Source organism: Corapipo altera, unplaced genomic scaffold, assembly GCF_003945725.1.
Source record: "Corapipo altera isolate COAL_440 unplaced genomic scaffold, ASM394572v1 67, whole genome shotgun sequence".
Taxonomy (NCBI): Eukaryota; Metazoa; Chordata; class Aves; order Passeriformes; family Pipridae; genus Corapipo; species Corapipo altera.
The window spans coordinates 5,649,027-5,673,446 of NW_020884906.1; the positions used below are offsets into that span (position 1 = coordinate 5,649,027).

A 24,420-nucleotide genomic window follows, 5' to 3' on the forward strand; every position below is an offset into this window, starting at 1 on the left:
TCCCAGTTCAGCCACTGGACTGCAGGAAATTTCCAGAATCGTGAAAAAATATGGGCAACAGAAATCTGTAGGTCTTGATCTCAGGGTAGCAACTGCAGAGTTCCCAGCACTGAGCAGTGACTCCAGTGCAAGCGGGGTCTGGCCTGTGCTGAGCAGCTGGCTCGCTTTTCTATTTTTTATTTTTATTGAACTGTACATATTTTTTGATTGCTTTAAGTATTTCTTTGTCGCTTTGCTGCAAGAGCTCACCCTGCAGATAGCACATATCAAAATCTGTCATTCAGGTACCCCAAGGACTTACAAGAGAGGATGGCCCAAGGCTGTTCACTTTGTGGGGAACAGTGAGAACATTGACAAATGAGTCCATAAATGAAGGGGCACAGCACCGAAATGAGTATTAAAGATCCATTGTAGGCCAAAAGAAAGGAAAAAGGTGATTTGGCTGCCTATGTTCCCTCTTAAGGAAGTGCAGTTTTATCTCAGGTTATGGCACTGGTTGTGCTGGTGTGATTTGAGCAGCAGCAGGTGCTTTGCTGGCAGGGAGGGTGTTCAGGGCACTGCTCCAGCCAGGTCTCCTTGTGTTCACTCTGATAAAGTCTGCCCTGAGTCACAGTACAAAGTGCACTTCAGCCAGTGCAGTAAACCAGGGCACCTCTGTCCTTATCTAGTGATGAATCTTGATCAAAGTCTTGCTGCTGCTGGGCCTTCTGACCTCACCCTGGCCTTTCCTGAAAAACCTCCCCGTGGTTGTCAGGACCTGAGTTGTGGCTGGGGATGCACCTTTGCAGTGCGGGAGAGTTCAGATGGCTCCCTTTAGGAGTCTCTGCTGGCATGGCAGCATCTGTGACATCCCACCCTGGTCACTGCACTCCCCAAGAAAGCCCCCTTAGTTTCACAATTGCTACATAAGGGATTTGATGCAAAGAATACACAGAGTTAGGAAATACATTGTTATGTTTAGGGTTTTTTACTGCTAGTGAGGTCTTGGAAGTCACAGATTTGGGGTGGAAGAAGCTTGCCTCAGGGGGCAGTAATGCATAAAACAGGTTTTTCTCCACATTTCCTGCCCTGCCTGTTCCTGGCCCTTGTTTTTCTTAGAAACTGTCTTTTTTCAGGGACCGAGGGTGTGTAGCTTGGGAAAAATGAGAAACACAAGAGCAACCTGAGTGGGCTGGAGCACAGGAGCACTGCTGTTGAGTGGCACCTTGTGCCCTGCAGAGCAGCCACCAGTGTGGGTGACACTGAACTGAACAGTTCAGTAATGCTAAAACACTTCAGGTTTTTATAGGAGTGAGAATTATTCCTCTGGTGGCTCTAGGATGGGATTGGAAGAGCTGTTCAGGTTGGGTGTTTTTCCTGCAAACTCATTATGTTCCAAAATCCCCGGTCAGGCCCAGGAAAGCAAGATTGGCTAAGAAGAGCAAGCCCAAAATACCACTGTTTCTTCCTTTATTCACTTTCTGGGTTCTGCCCAGGCAGCACCATTTTTGGCCCTGATTTTTCTCCTGTGGAGCGTTACTGTAACACCCTTCATTGTGTCTTCCAGCTGCTTCCTAATTCAAGCCACAGATGCTTTAGGTTGAGGGAGAGGAAGTTAAACCTCTGGTAGTTAAACCTGAACCTGGCATTTTTCCTAGTACAGACAAAGCCAAACCTCTCCTTGCATCTGAGCAGGTTCAGGGAAACTGATGGTCATTGCCTCTACTGGGGCACCCACTGGGTGACAAAAGTGCAGAAGGATCTCACAGGCCACAGAAAGGAGAGGGAGGGGTAATCAGGGAAGAGATGAGAGGGTTGTCCCAGGTCCTGCAGCAATGGGAATGAGACCCTTTACCCTTGAGACCTTTATGGGGTTCAATGCAGCTCCTGTTCTCTGCTTGAATTGTCTCCTCTTGCTCGAGCTGGTGCTTTGTACAGTCAGAAAACAGCACTGGGTTGTGGATACTGGTCACAGCCTTGACAGACAGCAGCTCAAGGCAAGGTGAAAAGAGGGAGAAAGTGCTGAGAAAGTGATGCTGCTAATGGCCTTTCAGGCACAACGTGGGCAGTGTGTGCAGCTCATCATCAGGTCAGGCTCCCGCTAAGACTCAGATCTTGCAGGCCACAAAGCTTTTACACAGAGCAGCTTGTGGCCTGATTTTCCCTGCAGAGAACAGAACTCTTTTACCAACACTTAGCCACACATTTTCAGCTTCATACATTCCCTCTCCCTCGGCTGGAGCAGGATTTGTGTGGGCACAGGCACTGCTGCTGTGAACTGAGAGATGGGAGGGACAAAATCAGTAGCCCCAAGCAAAAAAAGATCGATATTAAAATAAAGCAGTTGCCAAAACAACACCCTGTGTCAGCTCCACACTGAGATTAATCCAGGGATATCTAAACTGGCTGAAATAGGTGAAGGATGTTGGTGTGTGGGAGTGATGTCCTTACATTCCCCATGGCATCTCCTGCCTGGCTGAGAGCACAGACCTGTGCCCTGTCAGATACCTGGGAATAAAGTTCAGGTGCTGCTCCTCAGGTGCAGCAGAGATGGGCAACCTTAAAAACTTAAAAAATTAAGTAAATGGCTTTGCTTTTGCATGTTCCTGCCATACTGGTGCTGCCTGCTATGAAGCACCTGGTACTGGCATTACAAACCTCTGCAGTGCAGGAGCTTGGGAATGTCCCATTTAATTGGGCCTCGTAACATCCACAGAGGGGTGGATGTTCTTACCACTGTTACAGAGAGAAAACTGAAATGCAGAGATTTTGTCGTGACTTTCAGCATCTCTCGGTTTGCCATTCGAGGTCCTTTTCCCTCCAATCCATACGTAAAGTCCATATGAGCATGATTTTAAACCTTCCTCTTCTGTATTTATGTACTAAGGGGTTAGGCCACACTTGGTAAACCTCAGATTAGAATCTAAAACTCCAAACATTGTACCCGAGAAGCTCTGTTTTCACAGAGACTGAGCATTCCCGGATCTGCCAGCTCCAATGGGAGAAGCAGGTGCTGAGCACCAGGCTCCTTTCACTAGCTCTTACTTCAGTTTAACGAGTGTTGGCTGTATCCATTAGCAATAAAATACAGGTTCAAATTAGTCCCTGCCAGGCATGAAGATGTTTTCTTGATTTTCGTTTTTTTTCATTACTGTTTTTATCTTGGAGAAGTTCATTTAAATCTCAATATTTCAAGAAAACAAATATCCACTTTCTAAGGTTGTTTTTTGTTGTTCTCCTTACCTTGGTTATTTTGTCTTGATGTGAATATATAAAATTGTGTATATTCACATCTGTTTGTATGACACATGCTTGTTATTACTGCTTGAATAAGTCTGCCTGGGTTTTTCTTTGGATCTGATTTTTGAGCTACTTATTTTGCTTCTCTCAATCAAAGACTGCTTCTCCAGCCACATGTCTCTGCCTGCTGTGCTCTTTGCTTTCTTTTCAAACCAGAGCTCCGATTATACGTGGGGTTTCTTTTTTTCATTCCAATCCGTTCTGAAAGGTTTTTGCACCTCCCAGCTTTGTTTGCCTCCTTCCTCTTCCCTGAGTTCATCTTGCCCAGCCTCTGTCTGTTGGTCTAATATTTTGATTTCCCTGTTTCAACTTTGTAGCAGATGTTGTTCAGTCTCATGGTGCCGTCTTCATGGAAAACGCGTCCCTGTCCACCCCCATTTCAGCCCCTCAGTTCAGGGGCTTCCGGAGAGCCAGTGAGATCAGCATTGCCAGCCAGGTCTCAGGAATGGCAGACAGTTACACTGCTTCCAACATAGCCAACAGTAAGTGTTCCACCCCTCCGAGACCCCGCTCGCTGCCGCTCCGCTCTCCGACCACGCACCGGGCCGAGCCACACAGCTTCTGTCTGTCTGTCTGTCCGGGGCTGTGCTTCCCATTAATCACCACAAGTTGGAATTAGTCCGCCTTTGCCCAGTTTTGCCACAGGCAGTGCCATGCGTTATCGCATCCCCTGGAAGAACAGGTGATATATTTGATGGTCACGCAGGGACCACCGCTGTGTTTTGCATGTTGGACTGTGCTGGTGATAAATTGTTTAAAAAATCTAATAACTGCTAATTCTGAGCACCGTTTGGCTGTTGTGTGTGGTGAAGGTTAATCCAAAGGGATGTTTCTGTGCTGCTGTGATAAGTTGTGCAGAACTGGTCAGGATCAGATTGGTAATGCAGGATGTAGCTTGATGCAGATCCCTTAACTGTGGCCCATGAAAATAGGGATGAGCGAACCCCTCTGTAAGAGAGCAAGGACAGGTTTGTTCAGAACAGAACATTTATTACTTTGCGTTAGAAATTCAGCTCTTCTGTAGCCTGCAGGGCAGCTCACAGCCAGCCAGTTATGACCCATATCCCAGAGCCAAATGAGGAATAAAAGGGATTTTATTTGTTATTTTTCCCCAAGACTGTATGATTTCCCAACTAATACAGTGGAGAAGAACAGACTTCGTTAACAGTTCAGCCCCTTCTTTGTTTCAGCTGAGGTGTGAGATGAACACTCTGTGCCCTCAGGGACCTCTGATAATTTGGACCCAAAAAGGCTGAAAACTTAAATTAAAAAAACAAGCAAAACACAACAAACAAATCCATACGAAAAAATCTTCAGCCCAAACTCTATTCCCAGAAGGTGGCTAAAATTTAGAGATATTCCATTCCTGGCACGAACTGTGAATTACTCACTCTGTAATTAATTGCTGAGGTTAATAATACTCCCTGAGGCAGGTGTGAGTTGCTGAAGGTCTGTGGGTGCTGCTCAGGGGCTGCTGTAACCTCTTGCCCTGTTTGAGGCAATGCTCAGCAGCAGGAAAAAATAAATACCTGGGCTCTGACAAATGAGGTTTTCCTTCCCAAAGCGCATCCGAGAGACGATGCTGCACTCCCAGAGTGTGTCCTTTTACTTGTCCTGGTAAGACATCTTGCCAGGTGCTTGCTAAATATGAATCTACTCAGGAGAAAGCTCCTGGGGGAGAAGGTGCTTGTTTTGTGGTGGTTTGTGGTGGGGTGGTTTTGCTGGGGTGATGCCCCAAGGCCGACGTGTCGCGACGGAGGGATCCTGCCAGAGCTGTGGCAGGGCTGGGCCCACACAGCGCTCGCCTCTCTGCTTTCCCCGTGCTCCCCCCTCCTCGTGTAGCTTCTGCTTTGTGTAATTCATTCCTCCACGCATTTCATAGCCGTCAAAACCTGTTTCTGAGATCAGGGAGGACGAGCATGGCCGCAGCACGGGCTGCAGGTGCTCCCTGTCCCTGTGTGCCGGCTCCTCACGGCTGTCATGGCCCCTTCCCTCAGCTCCTGAGTGCTGGCGTGTCCCCTGAGCCCCGGCTCTGCCTTTGCAGCTCTTGCTCTCGACCTCATTAGTGTGGTGGTAACGTGAAGCCATGGCGTTGAGGGTTGGATGCGATCTGTGTTTATCCCCAGGGAGAGCAGGAGAAAGTCCACAGGGGCACCACAAAACCATGGCTCCCTTCAGGGAGCCTCCCTAGGGTGCAGCTTCTCTTATACTGTGAATTTCTGAAGGATGAAATCAGTGTGTGCCATAATAATGTGTGATTTCTGCTTTTTTTCTATATTTTATTTTTCCTTTTAGAAACCAAACACCACTTTAATCATTGTAGAGGGTTTAGCCTTCTGTCCCAACTTGCCCTCCCTCACAAATCCCCCACCCAAACCTTCAAGAGACGTAGGCAGTATAAACATGAAATCCCTGCGAAGGGAAGAAAGCTCAAAGGGTTACGGAGTGGGTCTGCACGCTGTGCTCATCGGATACCCGACCTGGACATCAAGACAGGTATTCTGGGGAGATCCGCTCCAGTCCACTTCCTCTCTGATTCTGTAGCCACAGAACTTCACAACAAATCTCTGCGCTTTCACTGAGGCACTTGCAATTTCTAATTGCATTTTAACAAGTATTTCTGTCACTTTGCTCCGAAGATCAATCATAACACGGCTAACAACTTGGCAGGAGCAGGAATTCTTCTGGGCCAGAGCTGTGGGGACAACACTTCTGCCTCTCCACTGTCTTCTGAGCATGGAAGAGTCGATCCTGTCCGCTTCCTGCAAAGAATCTGAAATTACCCAAGCTGGGGACTTGCATGAGAAATGAAAGACTGGGACGTGACCAGGAGCTGTCAGTTTGGAAGACAGGGAGTCAGAAATGGCTGCGAGGAGGTGCCTGTGTGGTCTGGAAAAGCCATGTTGATCCATCAAATCCTCCTCCTCCATCCCATGGCTCTTCAGAAAAGCAAGGACCGTCAGGGTGAGGGTGGCCTGGGCACTTGCCACAACAGGGCTGGGCCACAGGGATGTGCTGATGCCATATCCCTCTGCATGTCTTTGTGGTGGGAGCGTTGTGCAGGTCCCTGTAAGGAACTGGTGGATCCATCTTTTCAGTTCAGCATCCTTGCTCATCACCAGCCAGATTTCCCATAACTGAGGGATGTGTTGGATCATACCTTAAACCTGGCAGCTTTCCTGGAAGTCCTTAAAAAGGGAACATTGTCACAGAGAAAAACAAAGCTTGAGGAAGCCCTTGTCAAGGCCCCAGCTTGCATCCTGCATGCAAACACAGCTCTTCCTGCTGCTCTCTCAGTCTGATCCATCTTCTCTTTCCTTGGCTGCTTTTCCAGGCCAGAGCGCACGGGTGTGGAGGACTCCTCAGTGCTGGGAAAGCAGCCCGTGGCTTTGGGGTCTGAGGCTTTGGGCTGAGACGTGCTCATTTCCAGGGATTCAGACAGGATGTGTGTATGGGCAGAGTTCGGGGCACCGTTGAGGTGTGGGAAGGTTCCAGGAGTGAACAGCAGCTGTCGGACACTTGTGGGCGAGTTGGTGGCTCCCTGAGGGAGAAGCTCCTCTGTGGTGTTCGTAACCCTGCCCCTCCAAATCCCAGTGTATTTTTCAGTCCCCCGTGCAGTGAAGTCCTGATGCTCCCAGATACCTGTCTGGTTGTCCACCCCAGAGGCTGTGCTCCCACGGAGGCTGGGCTGGACGTCTTGCTTACCTACAACATGGTAGCCCAAGAAGGCAACAAGGACTTGTTGGGGACTGCCCATCAGCACGTGCATATACCTTATGGTGCCTTTTAACATCTCACATGGATTCCCAATACTCAGATCCTCTTTAGCATGGCCAAAACCTGGATGCTATTCCTTGGTGAAAGCTAAAGGAGTTGGAAGCAGGGCTGGAGATGGCCTGGGCATGTACTGTAGTGGGCAAAACACACACATCCTTCCTCCCACAGCTCCAGGGAGACGCATTTCTGTCTTACGTTTTGGCATATGGATTCCCAGGCTTATTGTACATGAGCCTTGGACCCCTTAATGCCTGCCCTCCAGTGCCTTCCTATTTGCTTAAATAAAGGAGACCTCACATGGTGGTGCCTGTGTGTGTTCCTCCCTTGGTCTGAGCAAATACCGAACCCCGGGTTGGCTGTTCCCTCTCAGCAGTGTGACCAGCCAGGGAGCAGCCTCAGGTGCACCTGCAGTGAGGAGCCAGAGCCCTGAGATCCCATTTGTGATGGAGACCGTGTGTGTATGTGACCCCCCCCTTTGTCTGAACAAGTCTTTTACTTCCAGTTGCTGCCAAGTGGTGGGGAACCAAACGGATCGACTACGCCCTGTACTGCCCGGACGCCCTGACAGCTTTCCCGACAGTGGCCTTGCCTCACCTCTTCCATGCAAGCTACTGGGAGTCCACAGACGTTGTCTCCTTCCTGCTCAGACAGGTAGGGTTGTCCTCCCTCCCTTGATCTCCCTTGGGCTGGAAAATGTTTTGGGCTCTTTGTTATTTTTTTTACTGCACCTTCCATAACAGTTGTTGATGCGTAGAGGTAAAAAAATACCCTTTGCCTCCCCCAGATCCATTTTCTTCCCCTTCTTTTTGTTCCTCACCTGTGTTGGTGGTGGAGCTGCACACATGCAGACTTCATGGATGTGCTGTCACACCTGGTTGTTTTGAGTCTGGGTTTTAACATCAGAGCAGGTTTCAGATTGAGTTCACTGGGGACCCATGGAGAGAGCCCAGGGCAATTTCGTTATCAGATCAGTGGCAAAGGTCAGTGGCACTTGTTTCTCGAAGTGATCTATGCTCTCTGCATGCAAAGTTGGATCTCAAGACTGAAACTGAAAGGGAAGCTTCTCAAAGTACAAATAAAAATAGCATCAAGTACAATAAAGCCAAAGGAGAAGTTTTATATTAATTTAATACAAATTGATAGGCAAAATTCAGTTCTCCATTTTGCCTTGCTAAGTTGTGGTTTCCTCTGGGAACTCATTGGGATTTAGTCCATATTCCTGCAGCAGAAAGCAGTTCTGGAGCCAGGAAAATGGGGATTGCTGGTGTCTGGAGTCTAACACCTCAGATTTTATTAACATATATTTGACCTGAGATTCAAATTTACTGTTTAAAATGTATTTTTTCCTAAAAGAAATATTTTCCCTTCAGTTCCTTGGGGATGAGGGGGAGTTATTTGCCTTACAAAGTATGAACTCCCCAGGGAACAATACTTAGAGCATGGAATTGGAAAAACAAAACTCAGAGCAACTCTGTGGATCGTGTTGCCCACTCCAGTGCTGGGTTTGCTTTGTGTCAGCTCAGCTGTTAAATCCTCCCTGCTCTCTTCCAGCCTCCTCTGCTGCAGCTCTCAATTATTTATGACTCTGTTGGCAAACTTTCTTTCAGTGTTATCTTCCGAATAGTGTGAGAACCATAAACAGCAGAGATGTCAGTGCTGGTGGCAGCTGAGCAGCAGCGATAATCCAGGGAGACCCTTTCTTCCCGGTCTGTGTCCAGCCCAGTGAGACATCTCTGTGCTTGCACAGACCTTGCTGGATGGTCCCACGTCAAACTCAGCCTAACAGGGCTGAAAAGAAGAGAGAACTGTAATTGTGCATGAGGGAGAACAGTCTCATACACAAAATGTTCCACTCAGGAAACAGCCAATTCCTCAGGCTTCAGTTGGAATCTGGGTTTGTAGCACAGTGTGGTGCTTCAAATCTTGTGGCTTGAGTACCTGGAGGTACCTGCCCATGCATTCTAAGCCTGGGTGGTCTGGCACCCCCTTCCCCAGTGCCTGTCTCTGCTTACTCGTCTCTGCCTCGAAACCAGGGTTTTTCTGATCCCCTGTCTTCTCTCTGTCCTTCCTGAGCACCGCAGCACTGCTTCCCCTAATAAGGACTTGTTTTTAATGGCCTTGGACAGTCACCTCTGGGCAAAATGTAAAAAGAAGCTGTTGAATAGTTTTAGCCTCCAAAGATTAAATCTTGTTAAAACAAGCCCAAATAGGACTCAAAATAGATTCACGATTTAAATAATTTTCAGTAGAACTTGTTATTTTGTTTACATTGGATTTCCATGAACTCCCTCCCCAGCAGGCTCATCCTCCCTGGGGTCCTTTTTCCATTTCCCTGGATGAAAACCAGCTTCAGCTCTGCAAATGGAGCTGGCCCATGTCAGCCGAGCTCAGCTGGAGAGCTGCTGACCTCACAAAACATATTCAAGACCTTGTAAAAGAGCCCACATTTAAGAGACTTGTTAATTTTTGGTCACCAAGGACCACTGCCAGTTTTGGAGTTCTGTGCGTGCAGGGTCACCTCCCAGTCCTACATCAGTCTTTGAAGTGTCCCCTCACCTTTGAGTGTTATTCTTCCTTTTCCCTTCTAGAGCTTAAGGGCAACCTAGGTAGGATTTAACCTTCCTCCCTCCAGATTCCTGCTTCCCATCCCTGACTGTGCCCTGGTGACAGACAGGAATTGCCCCAAAAGCTGGCTGGTGGGCATCACCTTGCCCCCTCTCTGATCCTCATGCTGGCACAGTGACATTCCACTGGCACCAAGTTCTAGAGCTCTGTGAGCCTTGGAGATGAGGCCAGGATGGACAGACACCCTGGGCTCTGCCTCTCATGTGGCCAAGCCAGACCCCTGTGTGTCTCCACCAGGGTCAAATCAGTGAGAGAAGCAAAAGCCATGGGACAAGAGCAGTCTGGGATGTGTTTCAGGAGGAATAAGAAATGAGGTGAAGGAATGGCATGTGGCTGGTGCTGGGTCTGTCATGGAATGGGAGAAGGCTCATGTTCAAAGGAGGAGACCAGTCCCTTGCAGACTGTGGGAAGGGACTAATGAATCCCTGCAGGAAGGGCAAGTATCTTAAGTGCAGAGCTCGTCCTGCTGTGTTTGAGGCAGTTTTGTACCTCCAGATGGACTAAAAAACCTTCATCCCAGCCAGGATTAAGTCAGTGTCAGCCACAGGCTTTGCTAGTTCATGAGAGGCCACTTATCCTGTAAAACCTGCAGGCTTGCCCAGCAGCAAACTCAGGGACTTCCCTCCAGGCATTGCCCTTCCTCGGCGATGGCTCGGGAGATGTGGAGCAGTGTAGGCAGGAGGAGGGGGGTCACACACAGGTGGTGATGCCTTGGTGGGATCTGTCCTCCCACAGGTGATGAGACATGAGAACTCGAGCGTTCTGGAGCTGGATGGGAAGGAGGTATCTGTGTTTACCCCCTCCAAGCCTCGGGAGAAGTGGCTCCGCAAGAGGACACACGTGAAGCTCCGGGTGAGGGGGTTTGGGGCTGTCACATAGAGGGGGGTCAGTTTGGGCTGCACAAATTGCTCTGAGGGCGGATGGCGTGGGCACAGCGTGGACAGAGGGTCACGTCGCATTGCTGGTCTGTATTAGTGCTTATGTCCTACCTGTGTGGAGCAACCCAAAAGATCTGCATCAGCAAAGTCTCCTCTTGGTCTTGAGTCTGTAAAACACTCACAAAAACCTAAGTCTGTTCAAAGTCCAATAATACTAGTTCTCTGCTCTGTAAAGGCCTTTCTCTCCCAGTAAAGTCTCTAGTTTCTGAGAAGGCAATTCTGTGCTAGAACTGGAACAAAGTCTGCAGATTTCTCTGGCAGCTGTTTGTATGTCCTCTTAATTCCAAAGTATAAGAGTTAATAGGCAGTATCAGAATTGCACGTACAGCCTGCCATGGAAATTGGCTCTCCAGCCATGTGTACTCCAGCCCGCCCATCAGTGCAGGGCACAGAGCCTCACCTCTGCCACAGGTCAAATTCTTTCCCAGAGTGGAGTGGAGGAATGACACAGAGAAACCCCCGCTCCAATTTGCCTGGTTATATTTGGCATTTCCCTGTGAGGCTGTCCACTGCTGCAGACTTTTTTCCTTTATTTTTTTTTCTCTTTCCCTCCTGCCTCGTGCAGAACGTCACAGCCAACCACAGGATAAACGACACCATCGCTAACGAAGATGGGCCCCAGACCTTAACGGGGAGGTTCATGTATGGCCCCTTAGACATGGTCACACTCACAGGAGAAAAGGTACCGTGTGTGCTCTGGGGATTGTACATCATGTGGTGAGAAGGACAAAGGTGGTGCTGGTTGGTGCTCTCTTGGTCCCTGACAGTGTTTGCTGCCCTTGTGTCTTTGTCATTTTGCCCTGCTCAGACTTGTGGGTGCATCCCACCAGGAACAGCATTTGTTATGAGATTCTTCACCACTGGGGCCGGGTTTCACTCCAGCATCCTGATGTTTGGGGTCCATGAGGTGCAGAGGGTGGGAGCAAGACCCACCCCTGCTGCTGTCCAGAGGAGCTTGAGTGGGATGTCCTGGTGCTTGGCCTGTTCTACTTGTCTGTGTCTTTAATGCTGTGGTGACCCAGCCTTGCTGTCTCCCCAGGTGGACATTCACATCATGACCCAGCCACCCTCAGGAGAGTGGGTTTACTTTGACACAGAGATCAGCAACAGCAGTGGCAGGATTTCCTACGTCATCCCTGAGCACCGGCGCCTGGGCATCGGCGTGTACCCCGTCAAGATGGTGGTCAGGTGAGGTACCCTGGGCTTTGCAAGAGGAACACGAGGAATTTCATGACTGTTGAACGTGGTCCCTCCTTGTGGGGTAGCTCTGTTGGGTGGGATCAGAGCCTGGTTTGCCAGCAATAGGGGCCACTTGTGCTCTGCAGCTGTAAGGGGAAGATCCATGTTTTATTCTGGCTCGTGCATCACCACCAGCACAGGAACAGAGCTCCCACTGCAGGAGCAGTGCACCACAGGGTATGGCCTCATGGTCATCTGCAAAACTGCACAGCTGAGCAGATTTTAAAGACCATAAACTTGTCCTTGAGGGACAGAACTTTGTACTCATGATGATTCACAGCCCAGAGGAGCATCTTCTCAGTGGTGAGCCCAGAAATGGTTTTCTGGGGTTACTTCTTTGAATCACTGATGCCAAGGCTCCAGAGCACTATTCCATCCCCACTTTAACACAGAGACCCTCACACAGTGCCTGTAACCAAGGGTGTCATCACTGTTGGAGCCTTTGGGCCAGATTTGGGTGCTGTTTTCAGCTTGTGGTGCTCTGCAGGACTTGGTGATGCCTTCTGAGTATGTCACTCTCTCTAAATACCCACATCCCTCTCGCCAGGGGTGACCACACGTTTGCAGACAGCTACATCACAGTCCTGCCGAAGGGGACGGAGTTCGTGGTGTTCAGCATCGACGGCTCCTTCGCAGCCAGCGTGTCCATCATGGGCAGCGACCCCAAAGTCCGGGCTGGAGCAGTGGATGTTGTAAGGTCAGGGCAGGGGCCGGGGCAGCCGGTCTGTTTGACACTGGTGTTTCTCAAGGCCTGCAACCCATTGACTCTTGGCTTTCCTTCCAGGCACTGGCAAGACCTCGGCTACCTCATTATCTATGTCACAGGCCGCCCTGACATGCAGAAGCAGAGGGTGGTAGCATGGTTAGCACAGCACAACTTCCCCCACGGGATCGTCTCCTTCTGCGATGGGCTCGTTCACGACCCGCTGCGGCACAAGGCCAACTTCCTGAAATCCCTCATCACCGACGTAAGCTGAAATGCTGGCAATGCTGAAATAGGACCGTGGCATGGGTTTAGATTGCTCCTCGTCCAACTGCCCCTGTCAGCACCAGTCTCTTGGCAGCAATGTGACCTGCAGTGGAAGATTAATCTGTTCATTTTATTTTCATCCTTTTATTGCTCTACAAAAATGTCTATACTGCTAAATTGTCGCCTCTGCTCTGCGACTGCTGCCTCTTCCATTAGGCCTTTGGTGCTGGTCAGATCCTCCCTTCCCCGCACATGCACTTTTTTTCATCTATTTGGTGGCTTTCTGGCAGCCTGTGGTGCAGCCAGCAGGTCTGAGAGGGGATGGAGCTGCTGCAGAAATGGCCTTGCACCACACAGCCTTCATGGGAGACTCCACAGAGAATCTTCCAAGCTTTTGATGCCTGGGAGGTCTAAAAGTTGCTCAGCCTAGAGGCTCAGAGAAGCTCCAGATAGAACAAAGTTTTCTGTGGCTGGCAAGTGAAGGAGCTGCCAGTGTCCCAAGCACTTGCCCTGCCTTGATTAGCAAGGAGAGCCTGTCCTTAACTCTCTTGGGCTCTTGTTTTGGCCAGAGTTGCGGTGGCGGGAGCAGCTCCTTGCTCCCTTGTCCTCCAACAGAACCGGTTTGGGACCAGGGTCAAAAATTCCCTTTCCATTTCCATGACCTTTGGCTTCAGGCACAAAGCTGGCCAGTCTGTGGTGGCACCAGTGGCCACAACTCCCCTGCCAGCCCCTGTTCCAAGCCCAGCAAGGAAAGGGTTGGCCAGGAGCTGCTCTCTGCTCAGAGTGGAGGCAGACATATCCCTGCCTAGCAGATGACAGCAGTGGTTCTCAGAGGGGAACATTCCTGACTAATGATTCCTGCACAGGGGGGTTGGAGCTCCTGTCCCCCAGTGACAACAGGCAGCAAAGTGTGTGGCATCCTTGCCTTCCACAGACCTCCAGGCAAGGCCGTGGATCAGCAAGTGGAACTCTGCTCTTGTATCACTGTTACTCCTCTTGTTCTGGCCAGTAAACATCTCAGCTCATTAATTAGTGCTTTGCTCAGTGGTTCATTATCCAGCTGGGAACTTGTATAATTTCCAGTGACCTGAGATTCCCACAGATGCTCTTGGAAACCCAGAGCCCTGCCTGCTGAGCAGCACGGGGTGCCTGTGTGTTCTGACTGCGTGTTGCTTTCCCTCCCCACAGCTCCACATGAGGATCCATGCGGCGTATGGATCCACGAAGGACATCTCCGTGTACAGCTCCATCAGCCTCCCGCCCACGCACATCTACATCGTTGGCCGACCCACCAAGAAGCTGCAGAGCCAGTGTCAGGTAGGAGGGGGCTTGTCTGAGCCCAAGGGCCTCCCATGGGAGGGAGATGGGAATTTGGTCATCTCAAGACTGGTGGCTGAGGTGTGTTCGCCAAGAGAACGGGAGCTGTCCCGCATAGCTGGACCACATCAGACTGAGAGAACCTGGCACAGCAAACACATTTGGTGGCCAGTGGCTCTCAGGGCAACATGTCCCATCCCTCTAATCCCTACCCTGACCCCTCTCGCCCTGCAGTTCATCACGGAGGGTTACGCGGCCCACCTGGCGCAGCTGGAGTACAACCACCGCGCGCGCCCCGCCAAGAACACCACGCGCATGGCCCTGCGCAAGGGCAGCTTCGGGCTGCCCAGCCAGGCCGAGTTCCTGCGCAAGAGGAACCACCTGCTCCGCACCATCTCCTCCCAGCCTTCGGCCGGCGGCCACCGCCCCGAGCGCACCCAGAGCCAGTCTGACAGCGACAAGGAGAGGGACAGGGAGCGCAGCCAGCGGAGTATGAGCATCGCCACGGGGTGCTGGGGCCGGAGCGCCGCGTCCCGGCTGGAGTCTGGCCTCTTGGGGCAGAAGTAGCCAGGCCAGAGCCAGGATCGTCAGCTGCAGCCACCAGAGGAGAAAACAAAAGGAGAGAGGGACGAGATCGCCGTTTCAGGCTGGAAGGGTAAATATGGTGCTACTCCAATAACATCGTGGTGTTCTGGGAAGAGATGGGATGTTTCCCACGCAGAACGTGCAGGCCTTGCAGTGAGAGCGTCGGGTTTGTGCAGCAGGAGCCCAAGGAACAGCTGGAAATCAGGGGGGGATGTCTCCAGATCAAGATGGCGCTCTCTCCTGCCTCCTTCTCTTATCCAGGTTTAGTGACTGTAAATATGTGCCTCCTCGCCTCGTTAGCCATCGCTCCGATCCGCGCGACCGAGTACTGTCCTCAGAGCCACACAACAGGGCGTGGGGCTGGGGAACCTTGTCCTTGGCTGTCCCAGGAGTCAGACTGAGGGGCTCTGCCAGCGTGGGGCAGGCTGGGGGTCGATAACACGACAGCCCTGAGTGAGGGATTGATGGTGGGCTGTACCAGGCAGAACAACCGAGAGCTTTATCTGTACAAAGAGCTCCGAGGGCAGCTTGAGGAGTTGGTGCAGTGCAAAGCTAAAGCTGTATCGATGCTGTTGGCAGAGGCAGAATGTTGGCAGATTCATGCCCAAGACAGCGGGGTCGTTATTGTTATTACTGTTATTTTTTAAAGAGACCTTTTAGAAGATGATGGAATTTAATGTGTTGACCTATTAAAAGAGGAATACAAGCTATTTTGTTTGAGCTGTTACAAACCTCAGACATTTAATTTGCTGTTAAAGTCTCCAAATAGTCTCGCTATATATTGTTTCCAACAGTAACCACCGTATATTTGGAAGCAGCTGAAGGCACTCAGCTAGATTGCATTGCAGTTCTTCTCATCCAAATGCAGGGTCTGACTCTCTCAACACCCACCTCTGAGACGTTTTCTTCTTCCCAGGTTCTCTCCAAGTTCAGTAGCAGCTTTCATGGGAACTAGACTTGCTTCTTTTACCTGTAGTTACTGAACTGTAAAACCTCATTGTTTTTTGCACTGATGATTTTTAGAATGGAAACCTGTTACCATCTCATGTAGCTACACCAGTGTTTGTAGTGCATGACAATGAAATATTGCTAAGCCAGGGTGTGTGTGTATATCTGTACGTATATGCACACACACATATATATATGTATATATTTAAAAAAACAATCTGTGCAGAAGTTTTTCCAGCAGTAAGGAGACTGTAAGGAAGTGTGCCAGCAATGTCAGGCAACCTTAAAAGGCCATATCTTAATTTTCCTGGTGTGTTTCTCAGTGGATGTGCCTGAGGCGATGGTTTTGTGCTGCTGGAGCGGGCGGGTGGGGTGCGTGGCAGAGGGGAGCTGGCACCCGGTGACACCGAGACAGGGACAGAGAACAGTGCCTAGAGCCAGGGCTTGCCAAAAAGCCCCTTAGTCCTGTCCCTCCTGGGGCCGGTGAAGGTTCCCTCCTTGCACACAGCTCCCAGGGTGGAGGGACACCCACACCAGGGGGTCCCGGGGTGCCCATTCAGACTCCAGTCGGCCTCTTCACGTGGAGATTTTATAGTCCTACCTGACTACGTGTAACCCCTGCTTTTCCCCACCACACCTCCCTGTCTTTATATCACTTTCTACTTATGAATATCTTATTTATAACAAAGAATTTTTTAGACTGGCTGCTTCATTTTATTACCTGTTTCAATAAGAAGTGCAGGACGGCCGCACTGAGATAACACAGCACTGTGAACACTGCTCTGCTCACTGGCTCTGGGCCACGGTAGGCAAATCCCAACTCATCCGACACCCAAGGTCGATCTCACGTGTTCGTGGCGCTGGAGGGCCCGAGGGAGGCAGAGGAGGGACAGTGCTGATCCAACCCGACTGCCACCCGCCCAGTGCGTCCCCCAAGTCTTGCAGCCCGGCTGCAAAATGTGTAACCACTTCTCTTTGATAATTATCCAATTACAGAATGTACCTGATGACTTTTGTTACCGAAAACTGACTTCCCTTTCTGCCGGCTCAGCTTGGCTCTCTCCGAATGTACATCCAGAGCTTACTGGGTTCGAAAACAATGTGAAGTGTCCCAGCTTTTTGCTAGTCGAATGTTCTATCAAACAGATGCCATCTGAGTAGGAAGCCAAGCCACAATCCATCCTGTGAAGTCACCAAACCACATCACTAAATCATTTCTGCAAATTTGGATATGGCCTTTGCAAAAATCACCTTTCCTCCAAGTCCACAACCAAGGCATGATCTGTACATTTTCCAGTGTTGATGAGATGTTCACATTTTCTTATGTGTAGATAGTGTAAAACAGAGGCGAATGTAAATCTTCAACATAAAAAGTGGATATATAAATCTGAAAGTTATTTATTTATGTAGAGGGGAAAAAAAATGTCTGGAGGGACTGGAACCTTCAGGGTTTATTAATATTTAAAAATGTAGCTTTTTGTTTCCGGCATTATGTACAAAGCAATTATTTTATGGACCAAGTTTAATGTAACTGTCAATGAATGCAGAAGTGCAATATGATACTCACCTCTCCATCACTTCATGTTTTAAACAGCTACTACCCAGTTAACCTGACAATCATAACACCTCCGTCCTCATCCTTTGTTGAGCTTCTTGAACCTTGCCTGGGTCCTTTCCCTGGCCCCCCATCTGTTGCCATTGTACAGATCCAACACAGAGAAGCAATTGTAGAGCTGGACCTTTATTGCTGCAATAATACCAGAGGAGGTGGGTGTAGTTACCAGGAAAAATGCCAATAAGTTTTTCTTCACCTTCTCAGTCCATCCCTGTCTCCATCGCTCTGTCCTCAGCCGCCCCCATCTGGCACTCATCCCTCTGAAGCAAAGATCAACGTGCTACTCACTCACAGAACAATAGCAATAGTTTAACTCTGTGTTTATAACCTGTTTGTTCCGAGCTGTTTTGGAGAGCAATGCATGTGACCCGATGCCTTTCCACGTGTATGGAAGAGGATCCGTTGAGATGCGGTGAGGGAAAAGATGAATGTATATTCCATCCTTACTAAAGGGGCACTGTCAGGTTAAAGACCTAATTTATCTTTGCTACCAATAACTTGTTTGCTTTGAAATGAAAAAATATGAAGTTTCTCGTGCTCCTCCCTCAGCTGTTGTCCGGGCAGCCCCCAGCACAGCCCACGTCCTGTTCTGCACACAGCACAACACAGCCTGCACCACACAGGCTGCCTCGGGCTTTGGGGTTGGTTTTTCGTTTCCATGGGAATCAAACTCTGCTGCAGAGCTCAGATTTTTTATAAAAAGCAGCTTTTTCTATTCCTGCACCCTCGGGCCAGACTTTCTACCTGACGCTGTCCCTTTAAAGTCTTTTAAAACCCGTCAGAGGAGCCTGTGCGTTCCCTCTGAGCTGTTTTCCTGGGTTTGCTCAGATCACTCAAGTCAGATGAGGCGAAATTCTCATACCAAAAACAGTTTACAGTGTTGGATCGTGAGCAGTAACGAGCCAAAGGGTCACCAACACCCTCCCACCCGCCCAGCAGCCGCCGTGCTTGCTGTAGCAGCCCCTTCTTCAGGTATCGCCACTGTTTGCTGCATTTCCTATTAGTTCTAGAAGCCTTACGGTCCCCTCCCCTCTGCCTGTTGATACCCTCGACTGTCAATTTTATATTCCGACGATGTTAGTTATATTTTATTTATAAAAAATGGCTTTAGGGGTACCAGCCCTGCGTGGGGAGCCACCGGAGGGGATGCCCGACCCTGTGTGTACAGTCACCGTGCCGACGACCCGCTTGTGTGTGGCAAACCTTCTGTACAACTTCCTTCTCCTCCTTGCTGTTAGTGCATCGTTCCAATGCCTGGTGTGCTTTGTGTACAGTATCATTGTGAGTTACACAGATTAAAGAAATGGGAAGGCTCTTCTCTGTCTGCTTTTTTTGGGGGGGGAGACTAGAGACAGACAAGTCGCAAAACCCAAGACGTGAGCAGGCGCCAGTTTAATGGGGTTACAGCGATGATCAGAACGTGGAAACCCTCCGTGCACATCAGTCCTATTAGTCCTTTAACTCATTTTCTCCATTTCTTTTTTACAGTTTGTAGATTTATGGACTTTGCAGTGGGGGAAAGGCTTCTCTGTTTGCTTTAGAGCAGCCATGGGCTGAGAGGTCCAGAGCCCCAGTGCTGCCCAGGGCCTGTGCTGTGGGGCAGGGACATGAGTTGCATGCAGGAGCAGACAGCAAGGTAAAGCCACCCCTCCACAAAGGACACCTGCACACATCCCAGTGCAGCGTGCCAGCTCAGTGCTCCCCAGTGCCACCCCAGAGATGAAGCTGCAGGAAAGCTGAGAAAAGACCCGGGGCACAGTGGAGGGTGACACGGGTGCAGGGGAGAGCTGCAGACTGAGCAGAGCCACAGCTGCTCCTCTCTGAGCAGGAGGGTCAGTGAGCCTGAAGGGCCCATGAGCCACATCCAGCAAGGAAGGGGCCACGAGCAGCCCCTGAAGAGAAGAAGTGGCAGCCATTTGTGTATTTTGTGGCCACAGCGTTGGTTCCTGCCAACCAAAGCCTGGAGCTGAGGGGCAGCAGCACTTTGAGGTGCTCAGCACCCTCGAGCCTGTTCCCTGGGTGCCGCTGAGCTCCTCCAGCATCCAAAGGTGCACTGGGGCATAGAGGGCTCAGGTGCATTACAGCCACACTGGCCTCAGCTGGGAGAGGGAGGGGAGAAGCTGTTTGGTGGGAGATGAACCACTGAAGTCACTCTCCTTCCCAATCAGTAACTTACAGAGCAGCTGCAAAGTGCCCCTGAGGAACATGTTGACACGGTGCTGTCTGCGTGGTCCAGAGACAGAGGCTCCTACCTGAGCTGGCACTGGCAACAGGATGGGTTCCTGGCCTGGCTGGTGTCTGAACACTCACTGCAGCATCCCTGTCCTCACCTGGAAGGCCAGCCCGTCCCCCCGTGTGGCTTGCTGCAAAGGGACACAGGTGATCACAGCATTGTCTGAGGATGGAGGACCACCAGCACCACCCGTGGTGAACACACACCACCTCTGGGTGCAGCAGCTCCTTGGCTGTGCCCAGCAGCTCATGCTGATGGCCAGTTCCCACTACCTTGTTAATCTCCTTGTGTCTCTCCTTGCTGACAATTTCTTCCAGAACTTCTCCATCTCCTTTAATGAGCCTGGAAGACAAGCACAAGCCCACGAGCCTTGAGAGCTACTGGCAAGTTCCTGCAGCTGCAGAAGGTGCTGACCCCCACCCCACCCTGAGCCCCCAGCTCCCTCACAGCCCAGGACCAGGTGCTGGGCTGATGCACCTCTAGGCAAAGCCAGTGATGACCTACCCCTGACATTGCACTATGTGAATTTTTTTTTTTGGCTGTATCAAGCTTAAAGAGCACAGCAGGCTCTTCCATTGCTCCCATGGGATTAATGTCACCACACTACAGTAAGGACAGGTGCAGTCCCCTGAGAAATCAGCATGGGCCAGCCAGCCCTGCCCCAGGCTGTGGGCACTGCCTGCTGTGTGCAGTCACACTGCCATGAGAAAACACATAATAAAAGCATCTCCTGCCACCCCAAAAATCTGCAGGCTTCACTGTCAACAGCAGTGCCCCAACCCCTGCAAAGCCTTTTCCTTTTTTTGGAGAGTTCAGGTGTGGTCCTGGCTGCCTCAGGAAACTGCAGAGCCATTGAGGAACAGGAGCCAGTTTGGGCCTGAAATGCAGCCAGGCTGGGGAGCATCTTGCTGAGCAAATTCCAAGCAGTGTTGGAGGCAGCTCACACCTCCAAACACGAACAGAAATTTAATTGTCTTCATTACGTGCCTTACAGGGAACCGACCTTTGTTCCACACCTCCCTGAGCCCTGCAGGCTGCCTTCTATTTTAAGACTGGACTTGTCATACCCAATTCTCTTCAGCATGATGTTTTCTGCTGGCTGAGAAGACGCAGTTTATTAAAAACTGGGTCATTTCTATTTGGCAGCTAAATGAACTTGGGTTTGATTGTTGTCTGTAACCCCACAGGGCACACACTCCTTCCTCACTTGCACCCGGAGCTGAAAGGTGAGTGGATGCAGCAGTGGGATGCTGGGACACAGCCCAGTGTCCCTTGTGTGGAGCCCCAGCACAGTTTGATAATTTGGTGTCACTTTCTGGGTAAGTTACACCAGGTCTGACAGGAGGGGACCTGTGAGGGGTCAGCTCCAGCCTTTGCTGCTCAAGGGGACCTGGGTCCACACATGGTACTGCAGTGCCATGGACAGGTGTCCTCCAGAACTCCAACCCACACAGCATGGATAGGGAAGGACAACCCCCCTCGTTTCTCCCCAGGGATCATACCTGGTTCTCCCTGTTTCAGGATCCACGACTCTCCTTATGACGCTCTGCCTCGCGTCCCATTCTTCCTTTGTCATTGGCTTCATAGCCTGGATCCGGGATTTCTGTTCATCTGTCAAAACTGGAATGCACTGGTCAGTCAGAGCCAGCTCCCAGGGCCAAATCCAGGCACAGCCCTGTGGCTGCAGCCAATGGACACATGTCCCACACCAGATTCCTGGTGGTACTTGGGGATCAGTGGTGAACCACACAAAGGAAGGGCCACTTCACATCCCAAAAGCAGGACCAGCTCTGCCAGGATGTTGCTGCTGACTCTGTCCTTCTATCTTTGTTCCCCACTCACACCTATGAACAACATCTGAACACTTCACAAAAGAACAGCTCAGTGTGGCTCCTACATTTACTTGGTGTGGCTCAAAGGTGGCCACAGTATGTAGGAGGGAAGAGAGCCTGGGGCTCCTCCCTGTACACAGCCCTGCTTCTCTCAGACACCTCACGGTGTCCCAGGAAGGGATCAGCACAACTCTGGTGTGCACAGGCCTTCAGGAGGAAAACACTGTCATTACCTGGCCCAGAGTCCTCCACTGATTCCTTCTGCCACTGCTCCAGCGAGGGGCCAGGCACCTCTTCTCCCTTGGCTTTCTCCTCCTTAGCCTTTTCCTTTGCCTTCTTTTTTAATTTCTTTTTTAATTTCTTCTTCTTCTTCTTTTTTTTCTTGTCTTTCTGTTTTACTCGCTTTTTTTTGCCATGTTGACTCTTCTTTGTTTTGGAGTCACTGTCACTGGAGTCCTCAGAAGAGGGTCTGGAGGAAGAGGAAGACGAGGAAGAGCTGGTGGATGAAGATGCTGTCTCAGAGGAAGAGGTACTGGCCTTCCTCTTCTTTTTGTCCTTTCCTTCCTTCTTCTTCTCTGCAATACATAAGCAGAGGGTGAGTGGAGCAGCTCTGGCCCTGCAGCAGCAGAGATGGTTACCCCCCTCCCAGCCTGGTTTCTTTCTTGCCTGGAAAACCCTTCTGTGCCAACACTTTTACCACATGATGGTGTGTGGTGCTACAGTGCCAGATCGGCATGTGGAGGGGCTGCAGGGCTCTGCACTTGTCAGAGTGAGACCAAAATGGGCACAAAGTGCAGGGCAAGGTGACAGAGACCGATTTAGCTTAACCCAGGGACCTTCTTCTCCCATCTAAGCCCCTCTGTGCACCCACCCCAGGAAAAACACGGAGTCATGGGCCTTCCCCACCTTCCCTGGCTGCTGCCGAGCTCGACTTGTGTCCATGAGAGCCAGCGTTCCTCTTCCTTGGAGGAGAGCTGCTGCCCTGCTGTGAGTCCTTGCTGCTTTTCCTCCTTTTCTTCTCCTTCCTCTCCTGCCTGCTCCGAGAGCTGCTTTTGCTCCTGCTCCGCGACCGCTTCCGAGACTGGCTGTGGGCCATGGTCAGCCTGGAGGGAACAGGGACATCAGTGCCATGGGGGGACCAACCCCCAAAAACCTTAAATCCACCTCTGAGCCAAACAGCCCTGCTCCTGTCAAACTCCCTCCCTTGGATATCCCCTTGGAGAGATGGGTCAGGGTCTCCCCTCACGAAGCCACAGCCAAAAGGAATTTCACCAATCCACAACATGGAGCCCTCGGGGTAGAAGCCAGCACAGGGACAGCACTGCTGTCCCCAGGCAGCCCCTTCCACCTCAGACAACCTGTCCCCAAGCAGGTTTTCCACTAGGAAAACCCTCCATTGGGTTTTCCCCCCACTTTTCCTATTTATCCCCAGAGAATCAGGCTGATTCCTGCCATGGGCAGGCACTGAGGGGCCTGAGGTTGGTGTTTGCAGGCCCTGCTGTGCCCCACAGTCACCCCACAGTCACCCCACAGTCATTCCACAGCCCTGTGGCTGCACCACAGCCAGACTCTGGGAAGGGATGATGGATGCTGCAGCCACAGCCACCAGGACTAAACATCCTCCCAGGCTGAACACGGAGTCAATCACCCCATTATTTAAAATGCTGAGAGCAGGCACAAGCCAAGGGGAAGAATGAATTTTTAATATTCCAATTTGCTTTTAGAAAACAGATTATGCACCGAGCTGGCACCCCCGTCCGTCAGCCCGAGGGTTCCTGGCAGCCACAGGCCAGAGCCAGAGTGATTCCTGCTCCCATTAATTTAGAAAACAAACTGGCACTGTGGGCAGAGCAGGAGCTGGGAAATGCTTCCTCACAGCCACCTTCCAACTACCACATCTAATTAATTGTTTGTTTACCATCCTGACGCTCCCAGGCAGCAACTTGCTCCCAAAGGAATCAGAATTCTGATTGATTTCCAAAGGGAAATTTCAGTCAGGAAAAAAAAAAAAACAAAACAAAACAATTAAGGGCAGGCAGGGAAGGTCCAGAGAGTGAGAGTCCTCCATGGACACAGACCCAGCAGCCATTCCCTCGATCAGGTCCTTGTGCAGGATGGGGTCTGGGACTCGAGGCAGCAGGACCCACATTATCCAACCCCAGCAGCTGGATCCATGGATATGGGAATACCTCAGACAGGAGCATCCCGGTGAGTGCAGGGCGATGCTGCGGGAAGGGGACGAATCCCAAATCCACCCCAGAGCGCCTCAGGCTGTCTGTGCCCCAAAGCTGGGCTCTCATCTGAATGGGGGCACTTTGGGGCGGCTCCTCCCGCCCACGCGGCTCTGCCCGGCCTGGCTGCTGCTCTGCCCCTGCCCTCCTGCCCCAGCACGGGGAGCCTGGGAAATACTGGCCCTTTAAGAGCTAGCACAAGGCGTGCTGGCCCTTTAAGAGCTCAGCATGAGGTGCACTGGCCCTTTAAGAGCTCCCCCCAATGTGCACTGGCCCTTTAAGAGCTCCCCACAAGGTGTGCTGGCCCTTTAAGAGCTCCCCACAAGGTGTGCTGGCCCTTTGAGAGCTCAGTACAAGGCGCGGTGACTCTTTACGAGCTCAGCAAGAGGCGCTCAGGCCCTTTAAGGATTTAAACGCTCACGGCGCGGCCCCTTTAAGAGCGCGGCTCTTTATCGGCCCCCCTGGGCCCGGGTGCCGCCGCAGCGCGGGGGGCTGTGTCCACCACAGCACCCCGGTGTCTCCAGCCCCGTGCGGGTGCGAGGAGCGGCAGGGAGGGAAAGAAGGAGGGAAGGACGGACGGAAGGAAGGACGGACTCACCGGGCCGGTCCCGCTCCCGCCGCAGGGTCCGCGCCTGCCGTCCCCCGCTCCTGTCCGCCGTGCGCGGGGCCGGGCGGCAGCCGGGACGCGCTCTTTGGTTCCGGGGGGCGCTGCGACCGCACTGCAGCTCAATTTTTGGGGGGAATTCGGGCGGGCAGGGAGAGCCCGCGTTCGCTGCTCAAAGAGGTGAAACCTCCGAGACTGAGTTTCTTGATATCGGCTCCAGGCACAAA

General features: G+C 51.2%; 2 protein-coding genes across 6 annotated transcripts in view; one reads left to right on the plus strand and one right to left on the minus strand.

Moving 5' to 3' along the window:
* Positions 1 to 18,609, plus strand: part of PITPNM2 (phosphatidylinositol transfer protein membrane associated 2) — a 126,783-nt gene extending 108,174 nt beyond the window's left edge. The window contains exons 18-27 of one of the 2 annotated variants that reach the window (XM_027652302.1): positions 3,597 to 3,761; positions 5,575 to 5,775; positions 7,559 to 7,707; positions 10,417 to 10,533; positions 11,185 to 11,301; positions 11,659 to 11,807; positions 12,406 to 12,555; positions 12,643 to 12,826; positions 14,017 to 14,145; positions 14,380 to 18,609. In XM_027652302.1, the coding sequence (XP_027508103.1) occupies positions 3,597 to 3,761; positions 5,575 to 5,775; positions 7,559 to 7,707; positions 10,417 to 10,533; positions 11,185 to 11,301; positions 11,659 to 11,807; positions 12,406 to 12,555; positions 12,643 to 12,826; positions 14,017 to 14,145; positions 14,380 to 14,712 (1,694 nt within the window). In that variant the 3' untranslated portion in view covers positions 14,713 to 18,609. The remainder of the gene's footprint in view (positions 1 to 3,596; positions 3,762 to 5,574; positions 5,776 to 7,558; positions 7,708 to 10,416; positions 10,534 to 11,184; positions 11,302 to 11,658; positions 11,808 to 12,405; positions 12,556 to 12,642; positions 12,827 to 14,016; positions 14,146 to 14,379) is intronic. The other variant, XM_027652301.1, reaches the window with a different exon arrangement.
* ARL6IP4 (ADP ribosylation factor like GTPase 6 interacting protein 4) lies at positions 1,234 to 24,256 on the minus strand. Of its 4 annotated transcripts, XR_003529128.1 has the most exons (7): positions 24,187 to 24,236; positions 22,265 to 22,465; positions 21,592 to 21,933; positions 21,029 to 21,146; positions 19,799 to 19,868; positions 19,066 to 19,656; positions 1,234 to 1,246 (listed from the first exon to the last, which is right to left on the minus strand). XR_003529128.1 is itself a non-coding variant. In XM_027652308.1 (6 exons), the coding sequence occupies exons 2-6, from the start codon at positions 22,452 to 22,454 to the stop codon at positions 19,600 to 19,602; spliced, it is 777 nt and encodes a 258-aa protein (XP_027508109.1). In that variant the 5' UTR covers positions 22,455 to 22,461; positions 24,188 to 24,256; the 3' UTR covers positions 18,630 to 19,599. The 4 variants fall into 4 exon arrangements, 3 of the variants coding, with proteins under 3 accessions (XP_027508109.1, XP_027508108.1, XP_027508107.1); XM_027652308.1 differs by lacking the exon at positions 1,234 to 1,246 and having other exon boundaries at positions 18,630 to 19,656; positions 22,265 to 22,461; positions 24,188 to 24,256; XM_027652307.1 differs by lacking the exon at positions 1,234 to 1,246 and having other exon boundaries at positions 18,630 to 19,656; positions 24,187 to 24,252.
* Between the last annotated feature and the right edge of the window lie 164 nt (positions 24,257 to 24,420).